The 25882-nt window shown below is 50.9% G+C and overlaps 9 protein-coding genes across 9 annotated transcripts; 5 read left to right on the top strand and 4 right to left on the bottom strand.

The window, feature by feature from the left end:
* Window positions 1-1004: 1004 nt before the first annotated feature.
* On the top strand, window positions 1005-2656 carry AAFC00_006164 (uncharacterized protein; the record flags this gene model as incomplete). Its single annotated transcript, XM_069346075.1, has 2 exons — window positions 1005-1068; window positions 1125-2656. 2 exons carry the CDS (start codon window positions 1005-1007, stop codon window positions 2654-2656), a joined length of 1596 nt encoding a protein of 531 aa, XP_069197284.1.
* A 926-nt stretch (window positions 2657-3582) lies between these two features.
* Window positions 3583-5607, bottom strand: AAFC00_006163 (uncharacterized protein; the record flags this gene model as incomplete). Its single annotated transcript, XM_069346074.1, has 1 exon — window positions 3583-5607. The coding sequence occupies one exon, from the start codon at window positions 5605-5607 to the stop codon at window positions 3583-3585; it is 2025 nt and encodes a 674-aa protein (XP_069197283.1).
* A 1389-nt stretch (window positions 5608-6996) lies between these two features.
* AAFC00_006162 (uncharacterized protein) lies at window positions 6997-7700 on the bottom strand (the record flags this gene model as incomplete). Its single annotated transcript, XM_069346072.1, has 2 exons — window positions 6997-7298; window positions 7403-7700. 2 exons carry the CDS (start codon window positions 7698-7700, stop codon window positions 6997-6999), a joined length of 600 nt encoding a protein of 199 aa, XP_069197282.1.
* Window positions 7701-9020: 1320 nt separating this feature from the next.
* AAFC00_006161 (uncharacterized protein) lies at window positions 9021-10682 on the top strand (the record flags this gene model as incomplete). Its single annotated transcript, XM_069346071.1, has 1 exon — window positions 9021-10682. The coding sequence occupies one exon, from the start codon at window positions 9021-9023 to the stop codon at window positions 10680-10682; it is 1662 nt and encodes a 553-aa protein (XP_069197281.1).
* A 3851-nt stretch (window positions 10683-14533) lies between these two features.
* AAFC00_006160 (uncharacterized protein) lies at window positions 14534-15073 on the top strand (the record flags this gene model as incomplete). Its single annotated transcript, XM_069346070.1, has 1 exon — window positions 14534-15073. The coding sequence occupies one exon, from the start codon at window positions 14534-14536 to the stop codon at window positions 15071-15073; it is 540 nt and encodes a 179-aa protein (XP_069197280.1).
* A 1296-nt stretch (window positions 15074-16369) lies between these two features.
* AAFC00_006159 (uncharacterized protein) lies at window positions 16370-17826 on the bottom strand (the record flags this gene model as incomplete). Its single annotated transcript, XM_069346069.1, has 2 exons — window positions 16370-17709; window positions 17772-17826. The coding sequence occupies 2 exons, from the start codon at window positions 17824-17826 to the stop codon at window positions 16370-16372; spliced, it is 1395 nt and encodes a 464-aa protein (XP_069197279.1).
* Window positions 17827-18628: 802 nt separating this feature from the next.
* AAFC00_006158 (uncharacterized protein) lies at window positions 18629-20245 on the top strand (the record flags this gene model as incomplete). The annotated part of the gene is made up of 1 exon (XM_069346068.1): window positions 18629-20245. The coding sequence occupies one exon, from the start codon at window positions 18629-18631 to the stop codon at window positions 20243-20245; it is 1617 nt and encodes a 538-aa protein (XP_069197278.1).
* Window positions 20246-21329: 1084 nt separating this feature from the next.
* AAFC00_006157 (uncharacterized protein) lies at window positions 21330-22709 on the top strand (the record flags this gene model as incomplete). The annotated part of the gene is made up of 2 exons (XM_069346067.1): window positions 21330-21728; window positions 21792-22709. The coding sequence occupies 2 exons, from the start codon at window positions 21330-21332 to the stop codon at window positions 22707-22709; spliced, it is 1317 nt and encodes a 438-aa protein (XP_069197277.1).
* A 589-nt stretch (window positions 22710-23298) lies between these two features.
* On the bottom strand, window positions 23299-23880 carry AAFC00_006156 (uncharacterized protein; the record flags this gene model as incomplete). Its single annotated transcript, XM_069346066.1, has 2 exons — window positions 23299-23573; window positions 23628-23880. 2 exons carry the CDS (start codon window positions 23878-23880, stop codon window positions 23299-23301), a joined length of 528 nt encoding a protein of 175 aa, XP_069197276.1.
* Window positions 23881-25882: the final 2002 nt, after the last annotated feature.

Genomic DNA, 25882 nt, shown 5'->3' with positions numbered 1-25882 from the left:
ATATCCATTGACACCTATAAAGTTGCCGCGGGATGCTCAGCACTATCGATCAGCACTCGCATGACGACGCTGATAGACTTCGCGTTGAAACAGCCTCGTCATTTGCACTTCAACGTTCACAACGTCTATGGGCTTTCGATCCAACGACTTTTGCACCCTGGAATCTCTTTCGCATGTCCGGCATATCGCCTCTACAGCCACCACGTTGAATTGCCACGACACGAGCGTTCCTCGGTAGTCGTATGCGGTCCAGCCATGTCAGCGCTCGTTTCTGCAGCCTACTTGGCGGCCTACTGGCTGAAGACAACCCCTTCGTGTCCCTTTACATCTCTACAGATAACACCAGAAGTGTGTCGAGAAATGCTTCCACCAAAGACACAGTCAGATGTTTAGTTGTTCTACTGTGCCAAGTATTCATCAACATTGTTCGCATTTTGCTGACTATCTGCCAAAGCGGTGTCACAATATGAACAGTGGCGACATCGACAACTAGTCTGCCTGACGGTGAAGCCTCTTCAATATCCCCGGTTTTGACCACCATTATGAACATAATCGATGTACCGTATCCAGGTATCTCAGCCGCCAGGTAAGTTGACGAGTCAACATCTTTGAAGAATCGATATGAGTACGTGTGCAATGGTAGGAGGTAAAGCAGTGGCTAGCCCGCTTTACGCTTCATATCAATAGCCGCAACGACTTCCAACGGTTGAAGATTGGCGGTCGCCATGCTACTACTCGACAGCCAAATTTGTGGGTTTATATTCTTTCATGGCTCTCATCACCCTCTTCCATGTGAAACATATATCGGTATAGCTGGCCGTCATCTGTCGATCATTCGTTCCATAGTGCTGTTTGTGGTCTCGACTCATCAACGTTCATTATTGTATTGCATCTCAGTCCTACATATATCAGAGGGCCATTCCAGCGCCAACTTTGCTTTTGATATACAAGTATATCTTGAAGATATACCAATTATCCATTCGCTCGACTAAATAATACTAATCATGAGGGCTATCTCAACTTCATTCTTAATATCGGCTCTAGCTGTGCTAGATGCCTCTGCTCAGCGTAAGATATACCTACCGTATCATCGAGTGGTTACTCAGGTGCTCATAACTTCTTAGCTCTGACTGGTTCAGCGACGACAGACGCTTCGAGTGCCTCTACTACTCCAGTATGCGGACAGGATTTCGCAGGCTACACGGTCAGCTGTGGCCAGACCTTCAGTGGTAGCACAGTCGGATCGACTACATCCAAGTCCTCCTTCCAGGACTGTGTCTCCAGCTGTGATAGCACGGGCTCATGTGTTGCCGTCTCCTTCGTGTCTGGGCAATGCACCCTACTGTCTGCAGTAACAGATATCGACAATGCGGATGGTGCACAAGCTGCCCTAAAGGCTGCTCAGGCGTCGAGCGTGCTTCCTTCAATCGGATCGTCCATTATTTCTTCAGTGGCGGAAAGTATTTCTGCTAGCGAGGTCCCTCCTCAGGAGACTACCACTACTGCAGCATACTCTAATGCAGTCGCCGACTACCTCGCCCAGCGTCTCGCTAATAATGCTCCAAAAATCACTGGAGCTGATACCCAGGTCTACCTTACTCCTGAGGCTGTGGCGACCCCGATTGCTAGCAGTGTAGCATCATCATCATCATCATCATCATTAGCCTCATCCTCCTCCTCTTCCTCCTCTTCGCTGTCAGCGTCAACATTGTTGACATCAGTATCAACATCGCTGCCACCTGACAACTCTCCCTCAAGAGTCTCTATCAAGTTGCCTGGTGTCTCTCCTCTCCTTTCGAATGCCCCGCTCATCACTGCCCGCGCAGCAGCGGTGACAACCAAGAAGACTTCCGCCATCAACACAGCCACGACTGGCGCATATATCCACAACGGAGGCAAACGTGGACTATGCTACAACGACCCCCAATTGACACAGTTCTTCGCTCACGCCGGGCAGCAATCTCGCGTCCGCTGGGCCTACAACTGGTACCTGTCTGAATCCAGCAAGGCCTTCAACCCTGTTCTAGAATACGTGCCCATGCTCTTCAACAACGACTCGAGTCTGCTCTCCCAATGGCCCGCAGCAGCCAAAACAGCCATAAGCAAGGGCGCCACAGCACTAATGTCAATGAACGAGCCCGACTGGTGCGTCTCGGGATCAGCCTGCATGTCCGTCAAAGACACCGTCGCAACCTACAAGAAATACATGATGCCGTTCGCCGGAAAAGCGAACCTCGGCGCCCCAGCAGTGACCAACGCCGGCAGCCCCTACGGCCTCACCTACCTGCAGCAGTTCATGGACCAATGCACCGGGTGCCGCATCGACTTCATCAACCTGCACTGGTACAGCAACAAATACGCCGGCGCAGCCTACTTCGAGTCGTACATCAATAGCGCGCGCAAGATCAGCAGGGGCAAACCCATCTGGATCACGGAGTTTGGGCTCGACAACTCGTATCCGTATACTGATGCCGAGTTGCAGAGCTTCTTGCAGACAGTCATGCCGTGGATGGATCAGCAGAGTGATATCGCGCGGTATGCGTATTTCATGGATTCCAAGGGCATTTTAATCTCGAGTGATGGAACCAGCCTGAGCGGTACCGGTGCCGTGTTTAATTCTTTCTTTAATGGTACGAAGCAGAAGAACTTGTACTAGGGTTGAGTTCGACCTGGGGGAGTATGATAGTGTTGGTTGGCAAGTAGTATATAGATTTGAAGCCAGGTTTTCGTAAATGTATTGTATAATAAATCCATTGTATTGCTACCATATCTGTTAAGTTACTAGCAAGGTATTATCCCATGCTTCACTTCTGGAAACTCTGTCGAGCAGACGCATCTCGACAGGCGAATAGTGTCCCCCCAATAAACGACCCAGATCCCAGAGGTCAACACTGCCGTGCCCACCCCATCGGATTTTTCTCTTATTTTTCTCTCCTATTTTTCTCTCCTATTTTCCTCTGACATCGTCCACGGTAGACAGCTACCGTAGCTACGAAGCAGAAGGCCTCGGTCAGATGAAACAGCAAAGTAGCCAGAGCGGTAACGAAAGAGAAAGGTCGAGGTAAGGAAGGCAAGGACACTTGTATCATTTCCCACTTTTGCGTCAATGTCGTCTACTTTATTTGATCGTCTTTCTATTCACGTGAAAGAAGTTGTCGTGTCATATCATATCACGTTATCTGGAGGAAACAGGGCGAGATCAGGGGATGGGGTACGACCAATGTTCGCAGCCTTTTTTTTTTTCTTGCAAAATATACGTTATAGTGTGCACCGGGAGGGAATAGTCGTCTGGACGTATTATAGTGATGGACTTTACTTCGTATCGGTTTCTTGTTTTTTTCTCATCGTATCGTATGAGGGATAAAAGTGAGACACAGTCAATTGAAGTGGGTATTGTATTGTTACTGGTATCTTCATGTTTTTACTTTTATCGTGGTGCGCCAGCGAGAGAGGCGTCCGCTTGTTCCTTTATTTGACATTTACTTGTCCTCTTGGCATCAGCAGTGCAGCACAAAACCAACGAAAGGCAAAGAGGTGGGCCAGGAGGACCAAGACAGATCAGAGAAAAAAAAAGAAAACAGCCTACTGCAGTCTGACTCCAGCCTGTCTGTTCTTCCTGGCCTGAGCGCCCATTGCGTTATTCATGCCAGTGTGTTGGCTAGAGTCCAGACTGCTCATGGCCTCTCTCTTCCTCTCGTCCTCGATCTTCTTGAGTCGTTTTTCAGTCTTCTGCTTACCGCTGCCTTTGCCGTGGAACATGTGACTAAGGTGCTTGAAGGCTTCTTTTTGGTTCATGTCGCGGCCGAACTCGTCATTGTAGCGTAGCTTGACGTCGGGCCGGTACGAGCGACGGTAGTGGTCCGCTTGCAGCTGGGCGAGGTATTGCTCTCTGCGCTCGTTGGCCTGGCGGTTGTAGGTCTCTTGGTCTGCGCGCGTCATCTTGTTCCAGCGGCCCGAGGAACGGATTGCTTCGCGGTCGACGCGCGAGCGCTCGTCGTAGTCGGCGATGAGTTGGGCGTTCTCCGCCAGGAACTGGGCGCGCGCTCGGTCCTTTGCGTTTTGCTCGCCGGCGTTGGTGTCGGCGACCAGACCACGCTTGCGGAGCATGGACAGAGATGCGCCTACGCCTTGACTGATCTCTTCTTCGGCTTCGAACCCTGTGGATGTTTGGACGGCATCTTCGGGAGCGGGAGTGTCGGCTGCCGAAGTGGTCATGGAGGGAGTGGCTTCATCGTCCTGTAAGGCTGCATAGGATTGCTCGGCCATGGTCGTGTCGCCATCTTGATCTGCAGATGGAGAGGCAGGGGTAAAGGCGCGTTTTCTTCTATCGTTGTCGCTGTCGCTATCGTCGTCTTCGACTCTCCTGAGGTTGGCGACAAATTCCGTAGTCTCGTCTATGATCATACCAGGCTCACCACCCTCTGTGTCGTCCGTCGCTGTTGCACTCTCTGCTTCCTCTTCCCGGATCCGCCGAGCCAACTCCGCAGCATCCGTCTTCTTGCGCTTCTTGAGGGCATGGCGTCGCTGTTCGGCCAGTTTCGCCTGGAGGTCGTCATCATCGAATTCGAGCACTCTTTTCTTCGTTGTAGTGGAGCTACCGGGCTGTGCATCGACATCCATAGCTCCATCGGCAGGCGGCGCAGGTGCCGTCGATTCAGGGATGATCGGAATGATATCGTCTTCGTCGACGGCCTTTTGCCGGGTGGTTTTCGGCTTTTTGGCCTTCTTGGGCTTGCGTACTTTGATTGTTGATGGATCCAGATAGTCGGAGATGGGAGTGTCGTCCTTGAGAATGTCCAGACTGATCTTGATGCCCTTGCTGCGGTCTCCCTCGGCTTCGTGTTGCTCGATAGCCGCCTTCGCAAGGCTGCCCTGACCGTCGAGGGTGAAAGCCTTCTTGTTCTTTTTGCCCTCAATCTCTTCATCGTAATGCGCAAGGATGGACTTTTGTCCGTTGGCCTCATCGTCATCGTTCGGGTTGTAGACGGGCTTTTTCTTCTTGAGCTCCAGCTTCTCCTGCAGCCGCTCCTTTTCGCGCAGATCCAGATTCTCCAGCTCATCGTCTTCCTCTCCCTCGCCAATCTCGGTGTCCTTGAGTGTCAAGACCTGTTCGTCGCCGTCGCTGAGGTCGTCCATGGTGTGGCCAACCTTGACTCCTGCCAAGTCCTTTGCCGTGTACTCTGCCTGAGCAGCGCGTTCCCTCTCCATCTGCTCTTCCTCGTACTTGCGCGCCTTGTCGATCTTCTTCTGGCGCTTCTTTTGTTGTAAGAGCCAAGTCTTGGTGTCGACCTCATCTCCATCGGCATCACCCAGCCCTTTGCCTTCTAGCACGGCATACCGTTGAGCAGCGTCGCGCGCCTTTTTAGCTGCTTCTTTCCTTCTCATGCGCTCTTCCTTTGCTCGGCGCTCTTCTTCTAGCTTGGCCCAATTGTCGCCGGCTGCAGCCTGTCGCTTTTCCAGCGTCGAGATCCTATCGTTCTCGTCGGATTCATTGCCGTCTTCGTTTGCGGACTTGAAGGCGAGTCCTTCCTCTCCGGGCACGGGCAGGGGCGCCAGACCCATGGCGACTCGGATCTTGTTCGCATCTTGGATGGCGATGGCGTCCATGGTCGGGTAGTGTAGGTCTACCGCTGCTTCACGTCGTTTCTTGTTGCTTTGGACTGGTTCTGTGACTACCAAAGAACGATGGACAGAAGTCTAGGCAGTACACAGTCAAGTGGCGCCTGAGGTGTAATGAATTTGTATTAAATATTGATGACAAGTAAGTGAGGAGGAGAGGCAAGACAGACAGAGAGTGAACAGAAGGAGCATTAACCAGTGCCAAGCCTGGATTAGATACCGACGAGTAAGGCAGTCACGGACAATCGGCGCTTACTGTTCAGGAAGTCGCGGTGCTTGACAGCAAAAAAGCCCGTGCGCATCCAAATCCTGCGTCTTATTTCTACGCGCAGCTCTCTTCCAATCTTCTTTCTCTTTCTTCTTTTTATCTTATTTACACCAGATCTGTGTTCGGTGATCCTGGCGTCTGGGATTCCATCTCAGGCTGTCGGTTGTCATCGCCGTTCAGCTCGACCGCTACTATGGAGCCATCAATTTAAAAATATCCTTGCAAGAGGAATGGTGTCAATCTTCCGGTCGACAGATCTCAGAATCACTTCGGCCCTGTTGCAGCCTGACGCTCGCCCTGATCGCAAGAGAGGGGCTGAGCTCGGTGTAGACTTGTTTGCTGGGGGCGTCATATTCCTGATCCTTTTTACTGAGCCCGTCGGGTGCTGAAGTTGGGGAAAAACCATGACTGCCTACATACCCTCTTTTTTTTCTCGTTCGATTTTTTCCTCACTACTGCTTGTCGGACTATTGCATTAGCACCGGTACTTTGGAGAGGAAGAGCTTTTGTATTGGATTGAGATGCAATTCATACTATTGGAACTGAACATCGATGACAAGAGCGAGAAAGTAACATTCGTGGTACATGTCACGATTGAATTTTCATGTCTTTTTCTATCGAAACCGAATCTATATCCTTTCAAGTCCCGCTGTTTGATTCATCATCAGCACGTTTACATAGGCTTTATGCTCCTTCGTCGAGCTTGCAATGCGCCATGTGAGCGCTATGAGGCTGTCCATCGTGAAGACCTGGCCAACGGGCAATAGTCATCGTGTAGTCGTCTCGACATAGTTGTGTGTATATTGCACGAGCAGCCATGTCGCATCTCTTCGTGACCGGCTGCGCGTTCGTCTGAGCAAGATAGCGGGCTGATTTCCGTGAGGCCCCCGATGTCGTTGGTGTTGGTCCCATCAACTCAGGCGGCCAGATCGCGTGTGACCATGTGCTGGCCCTGTACATCTGTTCCACCACCGAGTGAGTGACGTGAAGATGCCCAACTCGCCGGACCCTGCCTCAAGTATGCAACGCGATGGTCTCCAGAGCCTCTTCTCTCCTCCTTCGCCTGCTACAGGGAGCTTCTTCGATGCAGAGAAATTCAAAGAACCTCCTCACAAAAGCTTCAGGTGTCCCGTGACGGCGTCGACCTGACTCTTGGGCGCAGGGCCAACACCGAGTACTGTCGCACTGCCGCTCGCAATCTGCGTCCTGCCAGCATCATGGATGATTTGCGCGCAGATTCCCAGGCTCAGAGCGGTAGCCTGAAGTGTTTCAAGTTCCTCCTCGCTCTTGATTTGCAGGGCGACCTTGGCTTGGCCGTAGCGCTCCCATCTCTTGAGGATTGGTGAGTCTTGTTTCAACAGTGTCTTGTAGCAAGCGAGTGTCGCATGTCCGCATTGAGCAGCAATCTTGCCTGCAGCATGGATTCCAGAAGGTCAGCATATGATCGATCGTGAGCTTGCGCGTCTGTCATCAACAACAGCACCACCACCACCACATGCAGGCGTCGTCTCTCACCTTTGGTCATTCCTAAATCAGTGCGCACAACCAACACCAATTTACATTCCTCCTGGCTATCCCCAAATTCCTTCAGCTCCTGATCGTCGAGATCATCCTCGTCCGTTTCACTCCCGGCGTCCGATATATCAGACTCGTCATCTTTGGAAGCTTTGGAAACAGCACCAGCAGCAGCGGGTCGGGGTGCGGTGAAGACACCAATGGACGATGCCTGTCCAATGAAAAACCCGGCAAGGCCAGCTACGATGGCACTGGCAAATGCAACAGCCAAGGCCGATGGAGGCGGTCTTTCGGCCATGTCGATAGGCTTTGATGTCTATTTCAGATCGGTATCCTTGTGATGATGATATGTCAGGCAGAACGTAAGCCGATAATGTCAAAAAGAGTTGGCCGAACGCCTTCCGACCGATAGAGTCTTCTTTTTACTGGCGTCAACCGCGAGAAGAGCGTCTAGACTGCCAGGCACGCACGCATCGTACAGCCATGAAGAGTCGGTGCAGTTAGGATGACTCTGCCCTGCGGAAGTCGCCTCGGATGTCGCTGACCCTCTGCTTTGTTCTGCCCTTCTTCCATGCGTACCCTACTCACGAAATCATGGGTCGCGTCTTTTGTTTCTTGCTGCAGGTACCATTCTGAGAGCCGGGTGGCAGTCAGGACTACGTAGCCATCGCCCCGGATCGACTGTTTGCCCCAGGTTTACAGTATCCAGGGATGTGTGTTGGAAATACAGTGGCACAGTTAGGCTAACCGAAATGACGGAACTTTTTTTTCTTTCTTGGTAATCTGTATGGTGTATCTACTTACGGATCCATAGTCGTCTGTCATGTACTGTAGCAAAAGCAGGAGCAGGTGGCGTTGGTTTTGTCAGATCTCTACTATCAAAACAGGCGACCATGAGGAGGATGGATATAGCGGAAGACACACACAGTCATTATGTGATCAGGACCGAATGGCATCTCTGGATATGTGGGGACGCGTAGAGGAAGAAGAAGCACCTACCGGGCGGCTGTCACGGGGCGTTCTCTTTAGTTGCTTTAGTTGCCGTGTTCCCTTATTTCTGGTAGACAAATAGTGGGCGCGACATCCGCGATTTGCCATGGTAAGTGTGTAAGAGTCCCCGCGTGCCCGTATTATGCTCCCCGTACAGCCAAAGCAGAGAATCGACCAGAATATTGCGTGCTCTCACACCATCACTGTGTCACTGTCATGATCTGTAACAGTCGCCGCGTAGTCCCCTGGTTTCCTTCTAGCCCTGGTGTATCTCCCCTGGCCATGAGCAGGCAAAAGTTCCATCTACATGCACACCGCCGATCCGACATCTAGATAAAAGGAAACCGGCACCCCCCCATCTTCCTTATCAACTGCCCATCAATCCTCCCAAGCTCTTCCTACCCGAAACAGGAAACATCCCGGCATTGCCCTTTATCTCACACTCTGTCGCGTGCCTACCTAATCTCTCCCTGTTTTCTTGGCTCCTGCAAGGAACAACTTAAATACTTCCATACCTTGCTGCAATATTTCCACTTCTTTTTGGGCAACACAATCTCTACTACTCTTCCGCAGAATACGCGGTCAAGACTACCATCAAAACCTGTAACTCACTCATCCACAAATCACAATGGCTAGCACTCCTCCAGAGACTCCCCCAGTCGGCTACATTGGCCAGAATGGCTTCTCCACTCCCCTTGTCCCAGACACGCCAAACATCCTCTTCATCATGGCGGATCAATTGGCCGCCCCTCAATTGAAAATGTACAACAAGAAGTCACAGATCATCACTCCCAACCTCGACAAACTAGCCGAGAAGTCTGTTGTTTTTGATTCGGCGTACTGCAACTCTCCGTTGTGCGCTCCTTCGCGCATGGCGTTAGTCACTGGCCAGCTCCCCTCGAAGATTGGAGCCTACGACAATGCTTCCAGCATTAGTTCCGAGCAGCCCACGTATGCTCACTACCTCCGCTCTGCCGGTTATGAGACTGCGCTTGCAGGAAAGATGCACTTTATCGGCGATCAACTGCACGGCTACGAGAAGAGATTGACTGCGGACATCTACCCGGGTGATCTCGGCTGGTCGGTGAACTGGGACGAGCCGGATACTCGCCTTGAGTGGTACCATAACAGCAGCTCCATCCTCCAGGCAGGCCCCTGCGTCAGGAGCAACCAGCTCGACTACGACGAGGAAGTCGTGTACAAGTCCAAGCAGTTCCTCTACGACCACGTCAGACAGGGTCCCGACAGCAGACCCTTCTCTCTGACTGTCTCCTTGACCCACCCTCACGACCCTTACACCATCGAGCACAAGTACTGGGACATGTACGAGGGCATGGACATCAACCTACCTGAGGTGAACATCAAGAAGGAAGACCAGGACCCCCACAGCAAGCGCCTGCAACACGTTTGCGACCTTGAGAACTACGACTTCACTCCTGATCAGATCAAGAGAGCCAGGCGCGCCTACTACGGTGCCGTCTCTTACGTCGACGACTGCATTGGCCAGCTTCTTGATGTCCTCGAGAAGTGCAAGCTCGCCGACAACACCATTGTCATCTTCAGCGGTGATCACGGTGACATGCTCGGCGAGCGTGGTCTGTGGTACAAGATGTCTTACTTCGAGAGCTCTGTCCGCGTTCCTATGCTTATCTCCTACCCCAAGCGCTGGGCCCCTCACCGCGTTCCCCAGAACGTCTCGACTCTCGATCTTCCGGCAACGCTTTGCGACATCGTCGGCACCAAGCTCCACCCTTATCTGCCCATGGACGGTGTTTCCATGATGCCACACCTCAAGGGGCTGAACGGCAACGACACGGTCTTCGCCGAATACATGGGCGAAGGCACTGCCGCTCCTCTCATGATGATTAGACGCGGTGACTGGAAGTACATCACTTGCCCTGTTGATCCACCACAGCTGTTCAACTTGAGCGATGATCCCAAGGAGTTGGTTAACCTCGCAACCAGCACAGACCCCAAGACGCAAGCGGTTTTCGAGGCCTTTGAGCTCGAGGCAAACCAGAAGTGGGACTTCAAGAAGATCACCGAAGATACCCTTTTCGCTCAGCGCAGACGTCGATTCGTGCACGGTGCGCTCAAGCAAGGCGAGTGGCACAGCTGGGACTATATGGTTCCAGAGAACAGCCAGAACAAGTACATTCGTTCTCACATGGACCTCGACGATCTGGAGCGTCGCGCACGCTATCCTATTGTCGACACCTATGGTCGCGAGAAGCCTGTCACCAAGGCTTTTCCCAAGATCCCTCACCAGGCCGGATCTCACGGACAGTAGAGGGTATCCTTTCTTCCGCCCGATGTGAACATAATCATTTGATTTTGTTGTTTCCTCTTACTGCAGGATGACTACGACCAGATTGAATTCCGGGTCATTTTCGCACTATACCCAATGGTTTTCTTTTATATTATTTATCGATCCGCGTTCCAGCGATTTGCGGCCAGCGGGGAAATTGTAACTTATCTGGCGTTTATTTTCTTTTCTGCTTGTCATTGCTTATCTCGTCGATCACCCGCATGCTTCTGTTTTGCATTTACGGGACAGATGGGCTTTTGCATTGGAAGTGCATACCTCGTTCAAAAATGGCATTGGCATTGGCATGGGCATGGCTGTATTACTCGATGGCATTCGATTGTTTATGGCTGGCTATCAGGGCGGGTGCGGGAGCAAACTTTCTGTCCTTGTTTTACTTATGGAGGAGATTGAAGACGACAACGTAGCGATCGACGACGTTGATGACGGAGGCGGGAGGATCACTGAGATGGAGATAGTCAGATCACCACAGAATGAGTGAGACTGATTGTATAACATACAAACAATACAAAAACATCCAGTAAAATCAACAGTGCATCTTCATCTAAATTGTTGTCTTGTGCTATATTAAATGTTTTATCTAAGGTATTCTTATCTTAATGGCAGATTACAACAAAGGGTACAACCACAGAACTAAGAACGCAGCCCTTAAAAAAAAGTTGTGGCTTGTTTATCAGATAAAGCTACAACACAACAGAGATAAGACGAAGATACTCTCTCGTACCACTGAACGTCTATGCCGTTGTGCGAAAGAAGTCCTGTGTTACATATCAGTAAGAAAAACGAAGATACGAAGCGAGCGCTGTTACTGCAAATCGTACGTTATGTGTTATAAGGGAAACTTGAACGTACAGTATCTCATCTCACCTTAGAGGCTTCAGTCGATCAGATCTGAAGGCTTTTAATATGATGTGGATGTATGTGGTTCGCTCTATACCACAGTTTAGGTAGCTACGTGGGGGGAATTGCTTGCTACATCGCTTTCTTGCTGTTCTCTACTTGTCGATGTTCTCCACTAATCCTTTTCTTTTATTCTGTTCGCATGGTTCGGTATCCTTTCATCGTCGACTGAAGTTGTTGGGTAAGGTCGAAATCTTCATCTGCGACGAGTACTTGGATTGCCTACCCTATTCGAAAGCAGAAGCTCTGAGATAAGGCATCTTAAGATAGCTAGAGCGATAGCAACGGAAATGAAGACTCAAGCTTGAGCTCTATATCTCGTCCTAGAGCTCAGTGTTCTTTTACCTGAATGTGCAAAAGGTTCCATACTCGTTGTATGCTTGCTCTACTCTGCTGTTTCCGACTCGATAAGAAGGAGAAGAAGGAGTGAGCGCTAGACCGAACAAGGTGTTGTTATCACTCTGGTTTTCCTTGCTTTGCCAATTCTTTCTGCTGTCCTGGTGATGTTATGACGATGATGAGGAAAACGATGATGCGACAGAGAAGCTACTGTACGATAATTGATCGTCTTGCCACTCTGCCCGCTTCTCGGATCACAGAAATGAGGAGAAGATTTGTTTATCGGGCTCCATGGGTTTCACGGTCTGGGGCATCCTTGCTGTGTGCTGTTGCCTAGGAGCTTCATGTGGCACAATAAATGTTTCTGTGAGTGAGCTGTTTTTGTGCAGTTGCTGGCACAGCGGGAATTGCTGATGGTGTGAGGCCTTTTTATTGGCTCTGCACGAGACGCTGTTGTCTTGTGAGAGGATGAAATATCGTACATCATGTTGGGCTGCACGTGATGCTTCATATCTTTTTTTGCCACTCGTTGCCTAGTCACTTTTCTTTCGCTGGTTATTGCTGTCGATGGGAATTCGACCCAACCATTGGGTTCACTATCAGTGTGATTTATTGCTTACTCTCGTCTGTCTGCAGCAGGTAGCCTGACTAAATCAGAAGACAATAAGCATTCAGATTCTTTTTTCTTTCTTTTGATCAGTCGGCTGCACTTGACTTGATGAAGAGAAAAGTGAAACATCGCAGAGAATGCCACGACCGACAGAAACCTCTGTGCAAGTCATCCGAATACGGAGCAACTCGGAGAAACCGCTTCTCCAGAGGTGACCCATCTTTCAGATCCATTCCTATGGCAATGAGCGTCTTTGGTTACGAGGCCCTGGCCCACAAGTCATGACGCAAACTGTCACGTTTCAAGTCTGCTGGTGCGCATTGGGATGGAGACCCGTTCCGCATCGTACAAAAAAATGATGCCGAAGCGACGGCGAGGATATCTGTCTCACACGCGTTGGGCGTAGGAAATCCTGCGTCGACACATCATCGAAGTAGTACGCAGTGCTATTGCTCTGTTTGCAGTCATTTAAGTGGAGCAAGTGGACGAGTCTGGCAAACCATTCGAGAGATCAGCATATACTGCTATCAGAAACTAGCAGACGTTGTAACTGCTTACCCTCGGGTTCGGCTTGCGGTGCCGTTAAAGCAAGCGATATCTGATACGCATGCAAGTGAACTTGTGCTTACGCTGCGAAGATGATGGAGACACTCATTGCTCTCACTCACTGGAATATGGAATCGTTTTCTACAGCCCTAGGATCCTCTATCCACTACGCTGGGCTAGTGTGAGTTTCGACAACCATAACCCTGTAGATTATGGCCGAGAATGAGGTACTTGTATTCGCGGGACCAGTCTGTACCGGCTCTCGTGACTTGAAGTACTGTATTCGTATCGAGATACGCGCGGACAGCTTAGATCAGCATCATTCATGATGGAGATAGCGAGTAAAACCCATCGCCGTTTTCTCATGTTTGAGTGCTATCCAAATCGTTTCAGGCACCAAACCTGTCAAGCAAGAACACAGTCTCAGCTTGAAATTTACGTTGACATCCTGGCCTTGCGATCTGGCGACTGTAAATTGCCGTGCGACGCGCCATACTATATTCTAAATCACGCATGGCGCTCTTACATTGGAGTCATCATCAGCTGTGAGTGGAAAGGTGTGCTGAAGTACTCGAAGTCTTGTACAGCTCGAGCCAGGGCTGTCTGGCACATAGCGTGGTGGAGCCGCAACTTACTCCACTTTCGCAGCTACACTTCGCCACAGGTGTATTGGTAGGACCAACTCGAAGCAGCCAAGCGTCGAAGGCTACTCGCTCTACTTTTGCAATATTCTCTCCTTCGACCTCTATTACATTTGCAAATTCAAGCAAAGAGCCAATAGTTCTTCTCGTCACAAAACCTAATGGGGAATCATGCTCTGCGGCCATGCCCGCAAGGCTGATCATTCTAACCTCATCTGGACATGCCGAAGCCGCCGAGATGTCAAGATCTTGGACTACAGCCAGCCACGACCCCCTCTTCATTCCTCGATACTTCCTTACAAATAGCACCATGTGATGACCATGAAGGTACCAAAGCCTAGAGTCTGTTGCCACAGGTAAGTGAGTAATATGAAAGGGAGTTGCCTGCTACTTTTAAAATGCACGAGGAAACGGCGACTCTTATTACATTGTAATTTCCCCCTTGCGTGCGTTCCAACGGCTGCGTTGCTCCTGAAAAGAAACGAACAACAAACCGCAATCGGATGTTGATATAAACGGTCTTGTCTTAGACATACAAAACGATATTGTCTTACCCAACAACGAGAGAGTGCCACCTCTTTCTCTCTCAGTATTGCCTGTTCCGATTTAATCGAGTCCCTCTTTTCTTTGACCTTGCTGTTCTTGTTGGCAATTTAGCCGAGTCTAACTCTAGTCTGTCTCTTTATACTTGCGAGTCCTCACTCAAGTCACTCTCTATACTTACTATTCACCGTTTCTTTGTTCTTTTGTATACGCGCTGGAACATTTAATCAGACGAAATGTCTTCTGCAAACATCACAACTGGCGTTATGCCCCAAGTCGACTCATTCGGTTCCATGGCTGCTCTTGCCTCATGCTTCATCTGGGCTGCACTCGAAGTAGCGATAAGTGTAGGCTTGATCGCTGGATATGCTCACGTCCTCTGCTTCGCCTGCAGCCTGGTTCTTCGCAATGAACAATCCCTTGAACACAGCAATGACCCGGATCTTCCCAAGAAGGAACAGACAGCCTCTCTCATGCTTACTGGATTCCTCACTGGCCTCCATCTTGTCATCATCTTCGTCGCTCTGCCACTTGCGGGACATGATTCCGACTCATTCATCATGAAGGTTGTACTCTCTTGTGCCGTGCTCGCCGCTAGCACCACTGCTGCCGTCATCGGAGGCATCATGCTCTACCTCATCGTGCCTGCATTCTACCATGGCGCTCGCTCAATCACAAGACGTGTCACTGGTGGATCGAAGAACGGTTCTGACATCGAGAGTGCTGCTGCCACGGCCGACGCGGAGGTCAAGCAGGCCTTCTTGGAGAAGGAGTGAATCGTCAACATTGGACAGTATTCAGTCATCAATACGACCATTCTGGCATCGATTGCAGTGCTATGATGTGCATTCGCAACATCTCCGCTTCCTACTACTCCATCAAATATCGTCTTTTAACAAGACACCTAGCGGCCTATCGGGGTACATATCGATACCTTGGACCGCTCAAGCCAAGCTAGCTGAAGTGCATCTGAACCTCCGCATCAGACACAGCTGCCTCGTCCCTCCGCCGTGGCGAGATGTGGTCAGATTTACCTCGCCACTCCGCAAAGGGGACACTACCGCGGTGTCGTGACGACAAAGTCTACGCGGCCAGAACTCGCCGAAGCAAAACGCTTCCAGCCTTTGCATGCTACTCAAGCCCCTGCAAAGATGCCCATATATCCTCTGGCAAGCAAGATTTACGGGTCTCCAAGCTCTATCAGAGCTACGAACGCCGCTCACCGTCAGCACGATACTAAATCCAGGACGGATCATAAAACAGATCGACATCGATCGCATATTTCTATCTAGTATTTCATTATAATATATATTTCTTAATGTATCACATATCACAAACAAACAAAACCTTCAATTGACGTTTTGTAATGCCCTCTGTAAATTGCCTGGAAGTTTGCGGTCCCCCGTCGTGAGATGTCGTTTATGGGTTTCGTCGAGGCACGCGTGAATAGTGCAGCATCCAAGCTCGTTTGTCCCATCAAGTAAATCTCTTTCGTTCAAAGACTGATTTATCGAGTGTTGCACATGCAGTCTATGCTTGTAGAGTAGCATCCTCCAGTATATCTAGCTGTGGCATTTGACTTGACTATTATGAGCAAGGGACTAAAACACAACAACAGAAATCGTATGATCCTTTGCAAGACTCTCGAGAAGAAGCAAGGAAAGGCGACAACTTAAACCAAAGATTGACCTTATCCGGATTGTTATCATCGTCATCATCAAATATGGGACATACATGCTCAATACAAGTCCTCAGAAGATAAGCGAAGATGCTGACTTCAAAGCATAATCGGTGTTTTATGTGATCGATATTGTTCTTTGATTCGTGAAACCACGTATCGTGGCCTTGTGGTATCGTTTGTTCATGACTATGCTCCTGGACTCCCCCATTCCTCCTCTCCGCCGCGGTCTATGGAAATCGAAAAGAAGAAAAAACAACGAAGCTCGGTGATAAATCGAGTTTCGACGGTAGTGATTGAATCGTGAAAGCGGTGGTGTAGTCAATACTTCAAGACACACTCGCGCAAAGCGAGTAGAGACAGATGGTAGAGCAAAGAAAAAGGGAGAACAAATCTAGTCCTTGGCCTTGACGATCTTGTCGCTAGGCAGATCGCGACAATGCGGACAAAGCCAGTCGCCCTTGGGCTCAGCCTTGAGCCCAACACAGGTCCAGTGAAACCATTGGTACGGACAGAGATCGTTGTCGCAAGCGACCATATCGCCATACGACACTTGCTGGCAGACACAATAGATTTCGTCGCCCTCGGCGTCCTGCTCGGGCTCGTCGGCTTCCTCGTCTGATGCCGCGGCCGAGGTGGCGTGGCCCGCGCGACGACGTGCTGCTCGCGCGGCGGCTGCTGCTGCTGATGCTGATGCGGCTGCGGACGCGATCGGTGTCGAGGAGGCGATGTCTGATCCGCCGTCGTTTTGGGGCAGGGATGAAGGCGCGGGACTCACGCTGCCCCTGCTTGACGATGGGGTAGGCGAGGTCAGGTTTCGGCGCTTGTCGCCCTTTTTCGTGCCTGCTACCGAGGCCGACGAGATACCGCTGGCGCCGCTTGTGCGTATGCGCTTTCGAGAGGCTGAGGCTGCGGCTGCAGCTGCCGCGGCGTGATGCGGAGCTACTTTCTTTATTGTTGGTCCTTTCTTAGTCGATGAATTTGCAGGACGAGCGGGCGGTTGCGCGGACGCGGAACCTGCACGACTGGAGCTGGGCGCGGGTGTGCCGGCTTTGGGGGTGCCACCCGATGGACCTAAAGATGACTGTCGCAGGGCAGACGATTGTGTAGGCGTGGTACCGGAAAGTGATGTGTTCAGCCGACGGCGTTTGTTGGCATCGACACTGCTCTCGCGCTGAGAGCGCGCTGCTGAAGCATTCAGATGCGGTTGGTTAAGGAGAGGATTTGGCGCCGAGACTGGCGAACCGCGTGCTGATGGGTTTGAAGCTACCATACGGGCCATGGCTGCATTTGCGATGTTAGGAGCACCGCCAGCCTGTGCCGAGGCGAGCGCCGAAGACTTGTGAGGAGTGACGGTGCCCGTCGTATTACTACCACTGGTAGCGCCAGGTTGCAGAAGAGATGGCAAAGTTGAATCAGGCGCAATCTCTCCTTTCGATTCAAGCTTGCGCATACTCAGATCAAAACGCTTGATTTGACGATCCAGCACAATCATCGCTTTCTCGCTCAAAGCCAGCTTCTCGGCTTGAAGGATCTCGACGCGATCGTAGCTCGCGAGGATGCCTTTGGTCAGGCTGTCTTCCTTCGGGTTCTTCACGTGACCTCCGTTCTGACGGACGAAATTTTGTATGGACTTGTCGCGGGAGGCGATGAGTGTTCGCAACTCATCGATCTGTTGGTCCTTTGCGGACACTTCCTCTAATAAGTGAGTGATTTCTGCGGGTAGATTGGCGACTTGTATTGTTGTTAGCTACATAGACATTTGCTACAGAATCTTGGGAATCGCAAGGGCTTACCATCATTGCAGAATTGCTCCAGAACAGTGGCGGGGTCTTCCGAAGCATTCGCCATATTTGTGTCGAGACAAGCGTTGCGACAGCGGAAGCGAAAGCAGGACCGAGGATCAAACAAGAGTTCGGCGAAGTGTCACAGTGGACCGAATGGTATACGGAGCAAAGGCGGAGAGTATCAATGAAGGAGAAAGCTTGGCAATGGGAAGGTGGACGGTGTGAAAATCACGACAGAAGCTACCACAAATGTATGGACGAAGAAATGGACCGAGTCACTCTTTTCACACGGATAGAGTCCTGCTTTAGTTTTGAACCTATCTGTGCTCGAGTGGATAAAGTAAAATAATCGTGGGTTTCTTGCGCATGTATCAAAGTCGCGAAGTTCGAGGTTCTAGGTTCACTTGTGGCTGCACTTGTCCATCGCCTTGAATCTGGGGGCGAACGCGCAACGGAGGGCTGACTAAGGTTGATCCTCGCCCAGCCCTATGCACGACAGACAGCAAGTCGATACGAGCCGATGAGGGTCGCTGCACGAGCCTCAGCGCAACATATGGACAATCCTGAATGCAGGTGCAATTGTGTCAAACCACGCACCCACACTTGGTATAACAACGAGTCCAGGGAGGAGGAAGGAGACAGGAGAAGAACGAAACAACGAAGACAGAGGACTCCAGAATTTAGATAGCTCGGGGAAGGAGCGAAATGTGTTCTCGTCTGACACTGGATTCAGCGACTTTTCTACCGAAAGCAACAAGAATTGAGACGGCAGAGTGAAGGAAGGAGCTCACGACCATCACCGGAACAGGAAGGCCTGTGCCCTCGACTACCAGAACCACCAACAAGTGGAATCACACATATAAGATATGGCAGCCCAACGTACGACGAACGGGGTTGCGCGACAATCTGTTCGCGATGGAATTGTGCAGCAGTGGGATCCCTCACATGCGAACGGCGCATCCACCGCCGTCAATACGTCACACGCCCCTCTCACGCCGCCCATGAATGAGGCCGACGAATACCAGGTACGACGACGTGTGCTCGAGGAGAAGATCATGCGCCAGGTAGAGGAGAACGGGATCGAGAGACCAAAGGGCTACAACGTCAGCTTCCACTACAACCGTCGCGTCGAGAATATGCATTTTGGAAGGACGCATCCAATGAAACCCTGGCGACTGACCCTCACAAAACATCTCGTCATGGGTTATGGCTTACAATATGCAATGGACAACTACGATGCGCTGCCCGCAAGTAAGGAGGCGGTGGAAGCCTTCCACGACCCGGAGTATGTTGATTTCTTGTCCAAGGTTTCTCCAGAGACCTTCCCAGAGCTGTGCAAGATCTACGAATCACGTATTCCGCCCGGTTACGAAGGCGAAATAGTCAGCCTCGGCCCTTTCAACTTGTCGACATCTCCCGGCGCCGATTGTCCTGTTTTCGACGGCATGAACCAATATCTCTTTTTATACACAGGCGCGACCATGGAGGCCGTGTCGACGCTTGTCAACGGCCAATCGGACATCGCCATTAACTGGTCTGGAGGTCTGCATCACGCGCACAAGTCTGAAGCATCGGGTTTCTGTTACATCAACGATATTGTCCTTGCCATACTCGAGTTACTCAAGGTGCACCAACGTGTCTTGTACATTGATATTGACGTGCACCACGGTGATGGTGTCGAAGAGGCATTCGCATCGAGTGATCGCGTCATGACTCTATCGTATCATCGCTACGGAAAGGTTCAAGAAGACAAGAACGTTGAGAGCCACCTCTTCTTCCCAGGCACTGGCGGACTGACCGATAATGGCAACATTGGATCTGTCGGACACCACTTTGCGCTGAACGTGCCCATCCCTTCTGGGATTGACGATGCGCAATTTCTGCATTTGTTCGAAGAGATTACAGGCAAGACACTGGAGAAGTTCAGACCTCAAGCCATCGTCCTACAGTGCGGCGCCGACTCACTGGGAGGCGATCGTCTTGGCCAGTTCAACATAAACATCCGCGCACATGGCGAATGTCTTGCTTTCGTCAAAAGATACAATGTCCCTCTGCTCATCGTTGGTGGAGGCGGATACACCGCACGAAACGTAGCGCGAGCATGGACCCACGAAACCGCACTGGCCGTCAACGCTACCTTGAACGAGGACCTGCCAATGGAAATTGTGCCTCGCCCTCAGGCTTTCCAAGGTCGTCTACACGGAGATGGCAAACTCTACCCTGATCTCTCGGGTTATCACAAGAACGCTATAACACAAAAGGAACTCGAAGTATTGATCGCGCATTGTCACGAGGAATTGCGTTGCATCGAACACGCTCCCAGTGTGGTCATGGAGAGACTTCCCAGTCGAGCAGTCATGGAAGCTGCCAGACGACAGGTGGACGATGAGATGGAAGCAGATCAGGCGGCTGAGAGTGGTCGTGGCGAAGCAGATAGGAGACGCCGCGAGAGAAACCCGGCCGGCAGAGGTGAACTGCGATAGAGGTATAGAAAGCCCAGAGCGCATTACTATGTCGCTTGACGAAGAGAAGTAGATAGAACATTGATGGCGTTTCAGGCGCCTTGGACGGTACTGTAGATACCCAGGGATAGCAATGATGATGATTTTGTTTCGTGCATTTTGTTTGCCTTATACCTGCCATGTATGCAGCGAAAGCTCAATTTTAAAAACAGCCAATGACAGTAAAACCAAAGGTCAGCAAAGATGAACATCAAATCCATCTTCGAGTCATTGACCGAGGAGAAGGTATGTGCAAACCGAGAAAATCGATCCTTCCGGATACGACCTCGGACGAAGACTCCATCGACGTTGCACCTCATCTCAGGTGACACGAAAAGCGCATCAACGGTTCATTCTCGTAGTTTTCTTTGCTTGTCTCTCAGCTTCGTCGGAGTATCTCCGCGGGGGGAGAACCACAAACGACGACCATGTCGAACTGCGCCATTGAAAATGGAAGAAGTCTTGGAGTATACCTTCCGTGTCGCCATGCTTTGTACAGATATACGACACACGTGGTTCTTATGAAAGCTCATGTACTTTCAGCAGGCACTGCAGCAATAGTAAATAAAATAAACGTACAGTAGATCAGCGGAGATGTCTATATCGAAATACCTTGCTCGAGGTACTTTTCGCTGCTAAGCGTGACGTCTACCCCGGTCACGTCCGCATCCATTTAGGGCATCGCGACCCGAGTCCCGTAGTCCTCCTGAGCGTCTTCGCTACTCTCCGCGATTGTTCATCTCTGCCTCTATTTGTGGTCATTGTACATACCCTTGTGTACACTACTGTGTGTAAGCGGGTGAAGAAAGGGTATGAAGGAATAAGGTAGGTAGGGTTTATCCGGCAGACTAGATGTGTTGTAGCTTGTGCAGAGAGTGTCAAGATATGACATATATATATGATAATAGTCCTCGCTGTTGATGATGTAGGTCTTTTCTTCCATTGAATATTTCTTATCCTCCTACTCGCTTCCTCAAAGACGTCTATCTGCCGCAAAGCATATATACTTGACCCAGATCACACTTCCTAGCTACACATACTCTACCACACTTACACAACAAGAGCCATGCCGTTAACACCCCACCAAACAACCCTGATAAAAGCCACGGTGCCGATCCTCAAGGCTCACGGCAACGAGATAACAACGCGCTTCTACGAAAGCCTCATCTCGGAGGTTCCGTCATTGAAGAACATCTTCAACCTGACAAACCAAAAGAACGGACACCAACCTATGGCCCTGGCATCTTCGCTATATGCGTATGCGTCTTATATCGATGACTTGGGCGTGCTTAGTCCGGCGGTCGAGAAGATTTGTCAGAAACATGCGGCGCTGTTCGTGAGGCCCGAGCAGTATGATGTTGTAGGGACGTATCTGCTCAGAGCCATGGGGGAGGTGCTGGGGGAGGGATTGACGGATGAGGTCAAGGAGGCTTGGGCCGTGGCGTATCAGCAGCTGGCATCAATCGTGAGTTGCATTATCGAGGTGAGGTGAGTGATGGACGGACTCGCTGACGATAGCAACGAGTAGATGATCAACCGCGAGGCGGAACTGACAACTCAGTCTCCCGACAACTGGAGCGACTGGCGCGACTTCCGAATCGTGCGCAAAGTCCCCGAATCATCGAACATCACATCTTTCTACCTCGAGCCTGTCGACGGAGGCCACCTGCCCTCGTTCAAACCAGGGCAATACATCTCCGTCCGCGTCGACGTGCCGGAGCTAGGCTGTATGCAGACGAGACAATACTCGCTCTCTGACGCTCCAGGAAAGCCATACTATCGCATCTCCGTCAAGCGCGAAGACGGCGTGCTGCGTTCCAGTGCATCGAAAACAGAGAACATGCCCGGCGTGATTTCTAACATCTTGCATTTGTCAAAGAGCCAAGGCGACATCATCCAACTCTCGAACCCAGCGGGCGATTTTTTCTATGACGGCGCGACGGACAAGGGCCCTGTTGTCTGCATATCGGCTGGTGTGGGCGTGACGCCCATGATGAGCATTCTGGAGTCTCCTGTTGCGTCGCCCGACTCATCCTCAGCATCAACGAATGGAGCGACAGGAAACGCCAAGAAAATAACCTTCATCCACGCAACCCACGACTCCGAGACGCAGCCCTTCACCTCTTTCCTGTCGTCAATCTCAGCCCGAAACCCGGACTCTATAAGGACAATCATCTTCAACCCGCGCCCTTCTTCTTCGCCTCTCTCGTCATCACAACCAGCAGCAGCAACAGCAGCAGGAGGACTCCAAATTCACACGACCCGCCTAGCCCTCTCCGTCCTCAACGCAGCACGCGATCTCTTCCTAGACGACAAAGAAGCAGTCTACTTCGTCTGTGGGCCCGCGAGCTTCATGAGCGACGTCAGGGCGTGGTTGGAAGGCAAGGGCGTCGAGAGCACGAGAGTGCGGAGCGAGACTTTTGGGACTGGGGCGTTGTTGGGGTAAGGGGTTCTTTTGCTTTGAGTTTTCTCTCTTTTTTTTTTTTTGCTTCTTTTGGGCTATCTGAGAGGGGTGGGAGATGGGGCTCGTGTTGGATGATGCGGAGTGTTCGGCGGTGATGGGGGGATTGTACGAGTCGAGATCCCATGTGCTATAGAAGGGGTGATCAGGGGTCTGGGAATGGAGTCCGAAGGGGAGGGTGTATGCACGATACCTTATAGACGGATAAGAATCTCTGTAACAATAGAAGTGAGATGTACAGTGCTTGTTTACTATTGACGATGCATTCAGGGACAGTCTACTGTAGGAACCACGAGAAGGAAAATAGAAACAAAAACACAAGTCCTCCAAAAGCCCTGGAAGCAAAATTAATTATTATTATTGGAATGTCTGGTCTAGTCTACACCTGTACACACAACAAGCAGTTGCAAAGACCAGAAAACATACGTAAGCGACCCGTATTTTGGCCCGCGTGAAAGAGAGAAAAAGGTACGTGATACATGAACATGACATGAGCCCTCCCGGATGTGGCCTCGGCGTCGTGAGATCGTTGCTCTGCCCTACCATGACTTTCACATTCCAACAGAGAAGAACATTACAAAGCCAAGGCGAAACCACCAGCCGCGAGCGCAACGACCGCCCAAGCGCGCGCATCGCCCTTGCCCGCCGCGGCGCCCTCGTAAACCGTAGGCTTAGGGCCCACGCCGCCGGTCGTGTTTGACACACCGCCACCGGTGGAGTTCGATCCAGGGATAACAGTCGAGTTTGAGCCGGGGGGAGCAACGGTAGAGTTGTTTGGGAAGTAAGACTCTATGCTCGGAACGGTGATGTTGTAGGGCACGCAGGTCGAGGCTGCGAATGCGCCGAAGCCTGGTCTGCTGTTAGATACACTGTCACCGCAAAGAGAATGGTTGCAGGACGTACTGGAGAGATCGGACAGGGTCGCGGTGCCGCAGGTGGAGTTATTCAGCACGCAGGGAACAAGAAAGGAAAACGTCTCGGCGGCGTGTTCGCAGTGGCAGAGGTTGTCTGTTGCGCTGCAGCCTACTTTCGCCAGAGCTGCGGTGTCGCAGGGCAGGAGACATGCTGCGAAGGGTAGAGCGGTTGTGTTTTGCGCGAGGGCTACGCTTGCGCTTGATGTGAGGAGCAGGATGGTGGCGCTGAGGGAGAACTTCATTTTGGTTGGGTTTTGTGTGAGGATTGGATTATGGGTAGAGAAGAGCGGTCGAAGCAGTGGATATGTATATGGACGATTGAGTGCAGGGATTGGAAGCTGAGCAGATAGGTGGTTGGGTATATAACAAGCAAGCGAAAAGCAATTCGTTAAATGGTTGAGATGAATGGCAGGACGGCGCCTCGTCTGATATATACAGTACACGACAAAAAGTACCTTGCCTTACTCACCTCGTCAACTGGTGACTCTAGGTAACTAGCTCGCTCGCCCGCGCGCGCGGCCTCTGCGGATAGCAGCAACCGAGACGCAAGAGAAGAAGAAAAAAGCCTACCTAAAGCAATCTAGATTTCAATAATCCTCCGGAAGGAATGATCTCATACCTTGCCTTACGCAGGTACAAGAAACGGAACACTGGGACTGGGATCGCAGCAAGGTAGCATGGCGCGCGAACCGAAACGACAGATCCCACAGTATTGCGATTCGGGCTGCATTGTTCCTTGCAAGAACGCATACGGTGCGGCCGGTAGGCATGGCACCACGACAAGCCACATCGGCGCTGCAGCATCTTGTTGTAGTCAAGTAATGCACGAGAGCCTGGTTTCGCAAGGCAACGATGCATGCGCGCTGAGGGTTGGGTTGGGATGGGATACAGAGATGGGGTGGTGGCGCTTTGGCCGTTTTTTTCGGAGCATGTGAGGAGCCGGATATATACACCGCTACCTCGAGATACCTGAGGCAACTTACCTTGAAAGCAGACAGGTACACATGGCATAGCGACCACTGGTTTTATTCTTCTCAGCGCTTGACTGTTTTATCAGTTACATACTGCGTCTTTTTGGTTCATCGTCAGTTCGTCTTTTCTATAACCTATTGTGCGGAGCAGTATAGCTGAAGGTGATAGTTTCAGGTAGGTGAACCAAAGGTATGAGGTCAGAGGGCGGGCAGGCGGTAGCAGACGGAGGAAGCGAGCCCGTGCGCTTCTCGGTTCGGACTGGGTCAGGACGGAGCGGAGGAACAGAACATCGACGACGACGATAATGATGATGATGGAGAAGGAAAAGGTAAAGAGGACGACAATGACGACGTCTGGGGGTTGTTCTCTGCTGTCCTGTGACAGCCGACCTGTGAGGAGGGACATAGAAAAGGTAGGTAAAAGTAATATGATCCTGTGTTGAATCGAGCAGCGGAAAGACAATTACAAAAGGTAGACAGACGATAGTGTAAGCTTGGCAACCTGAAGTTGGTCCCACCTACCTTTGGTGCGCCTTGGGCCATACTGCAACCTTTGGATGAAATATTGGAATATTCAATGGATGAAATTCAACTCAATTGCCATCCATGGAGGCATGCCTCTATGGATATATTTTTAAGGGCTTCTGCAGCTTTTTGAGCATCTAAATTAGGTTGCTTCGCTACCTTCAAGGCCTTAGAGGCCTCATATTCAATTGTATAGCTTCTTGCGAGGTTCCATGAATTCGCGCGGCCTCGGTTTTACGTCCGATTACAGAGGCAATCCTTGGATTACGCTTTACGAACTTAGGGAGCCAATTAACCCCTAAAGGTTTGTTGTCGTTATGTAAACGAAGGATATGTGTAGCCATATCGCGAACACGCTTCGGAGAGGGGGCACAACCTTGCAAATCTTGCTGTAATATCCAATTGACGAGGAATTCTTCTTGAATAGGAACAAGCCTTTGTGTAGGCTCTTGAGCAGTACGTTGATTAATGCCTCCGTCGCGACGACGACGAAGGGTTGTTGCGGATATGCCATATTCTCGTGCAGTGCCTTTGATTGATTTTTCAGGGTGATTTTGAAGCTCTTGAAGGGCCGCTTGCAACATGACTTCGCGTTGATCCATTTTATCAATGATATAAGGTCAATTCAATTGAATATAATAAGTAACGCGACGTAGAATGGTTGATTACTGTAGAAGGTTGCAGTATGGTCTAAAGCGCACCAAAGGTAGGTGGGACCAACCTCAGGTTGCCAAGCTTAGCACTGAGC

The sequence above is a fragment of the Neodothiora populina genome (assembly GCF_041146345.1).
Source record: "Neodothiora populina strain CPC 39397 chromosome Unknown canker_contig_7, whole genome shotgun sequence".
In the NCBI taxonomy this organism is placed as follows: domain Eukaryota; kingdom Fungi; phylum Ascomycota; class Dothideomycetes; order Dothideales; family Dothioraceae; genus Neodothiora; species Neodothiora populina.
The sequence above is the reverse complement of the archived record's forward strand: the minus strand, read 5'-3'. Positions and strand labels throughout refer to the sequence as shown.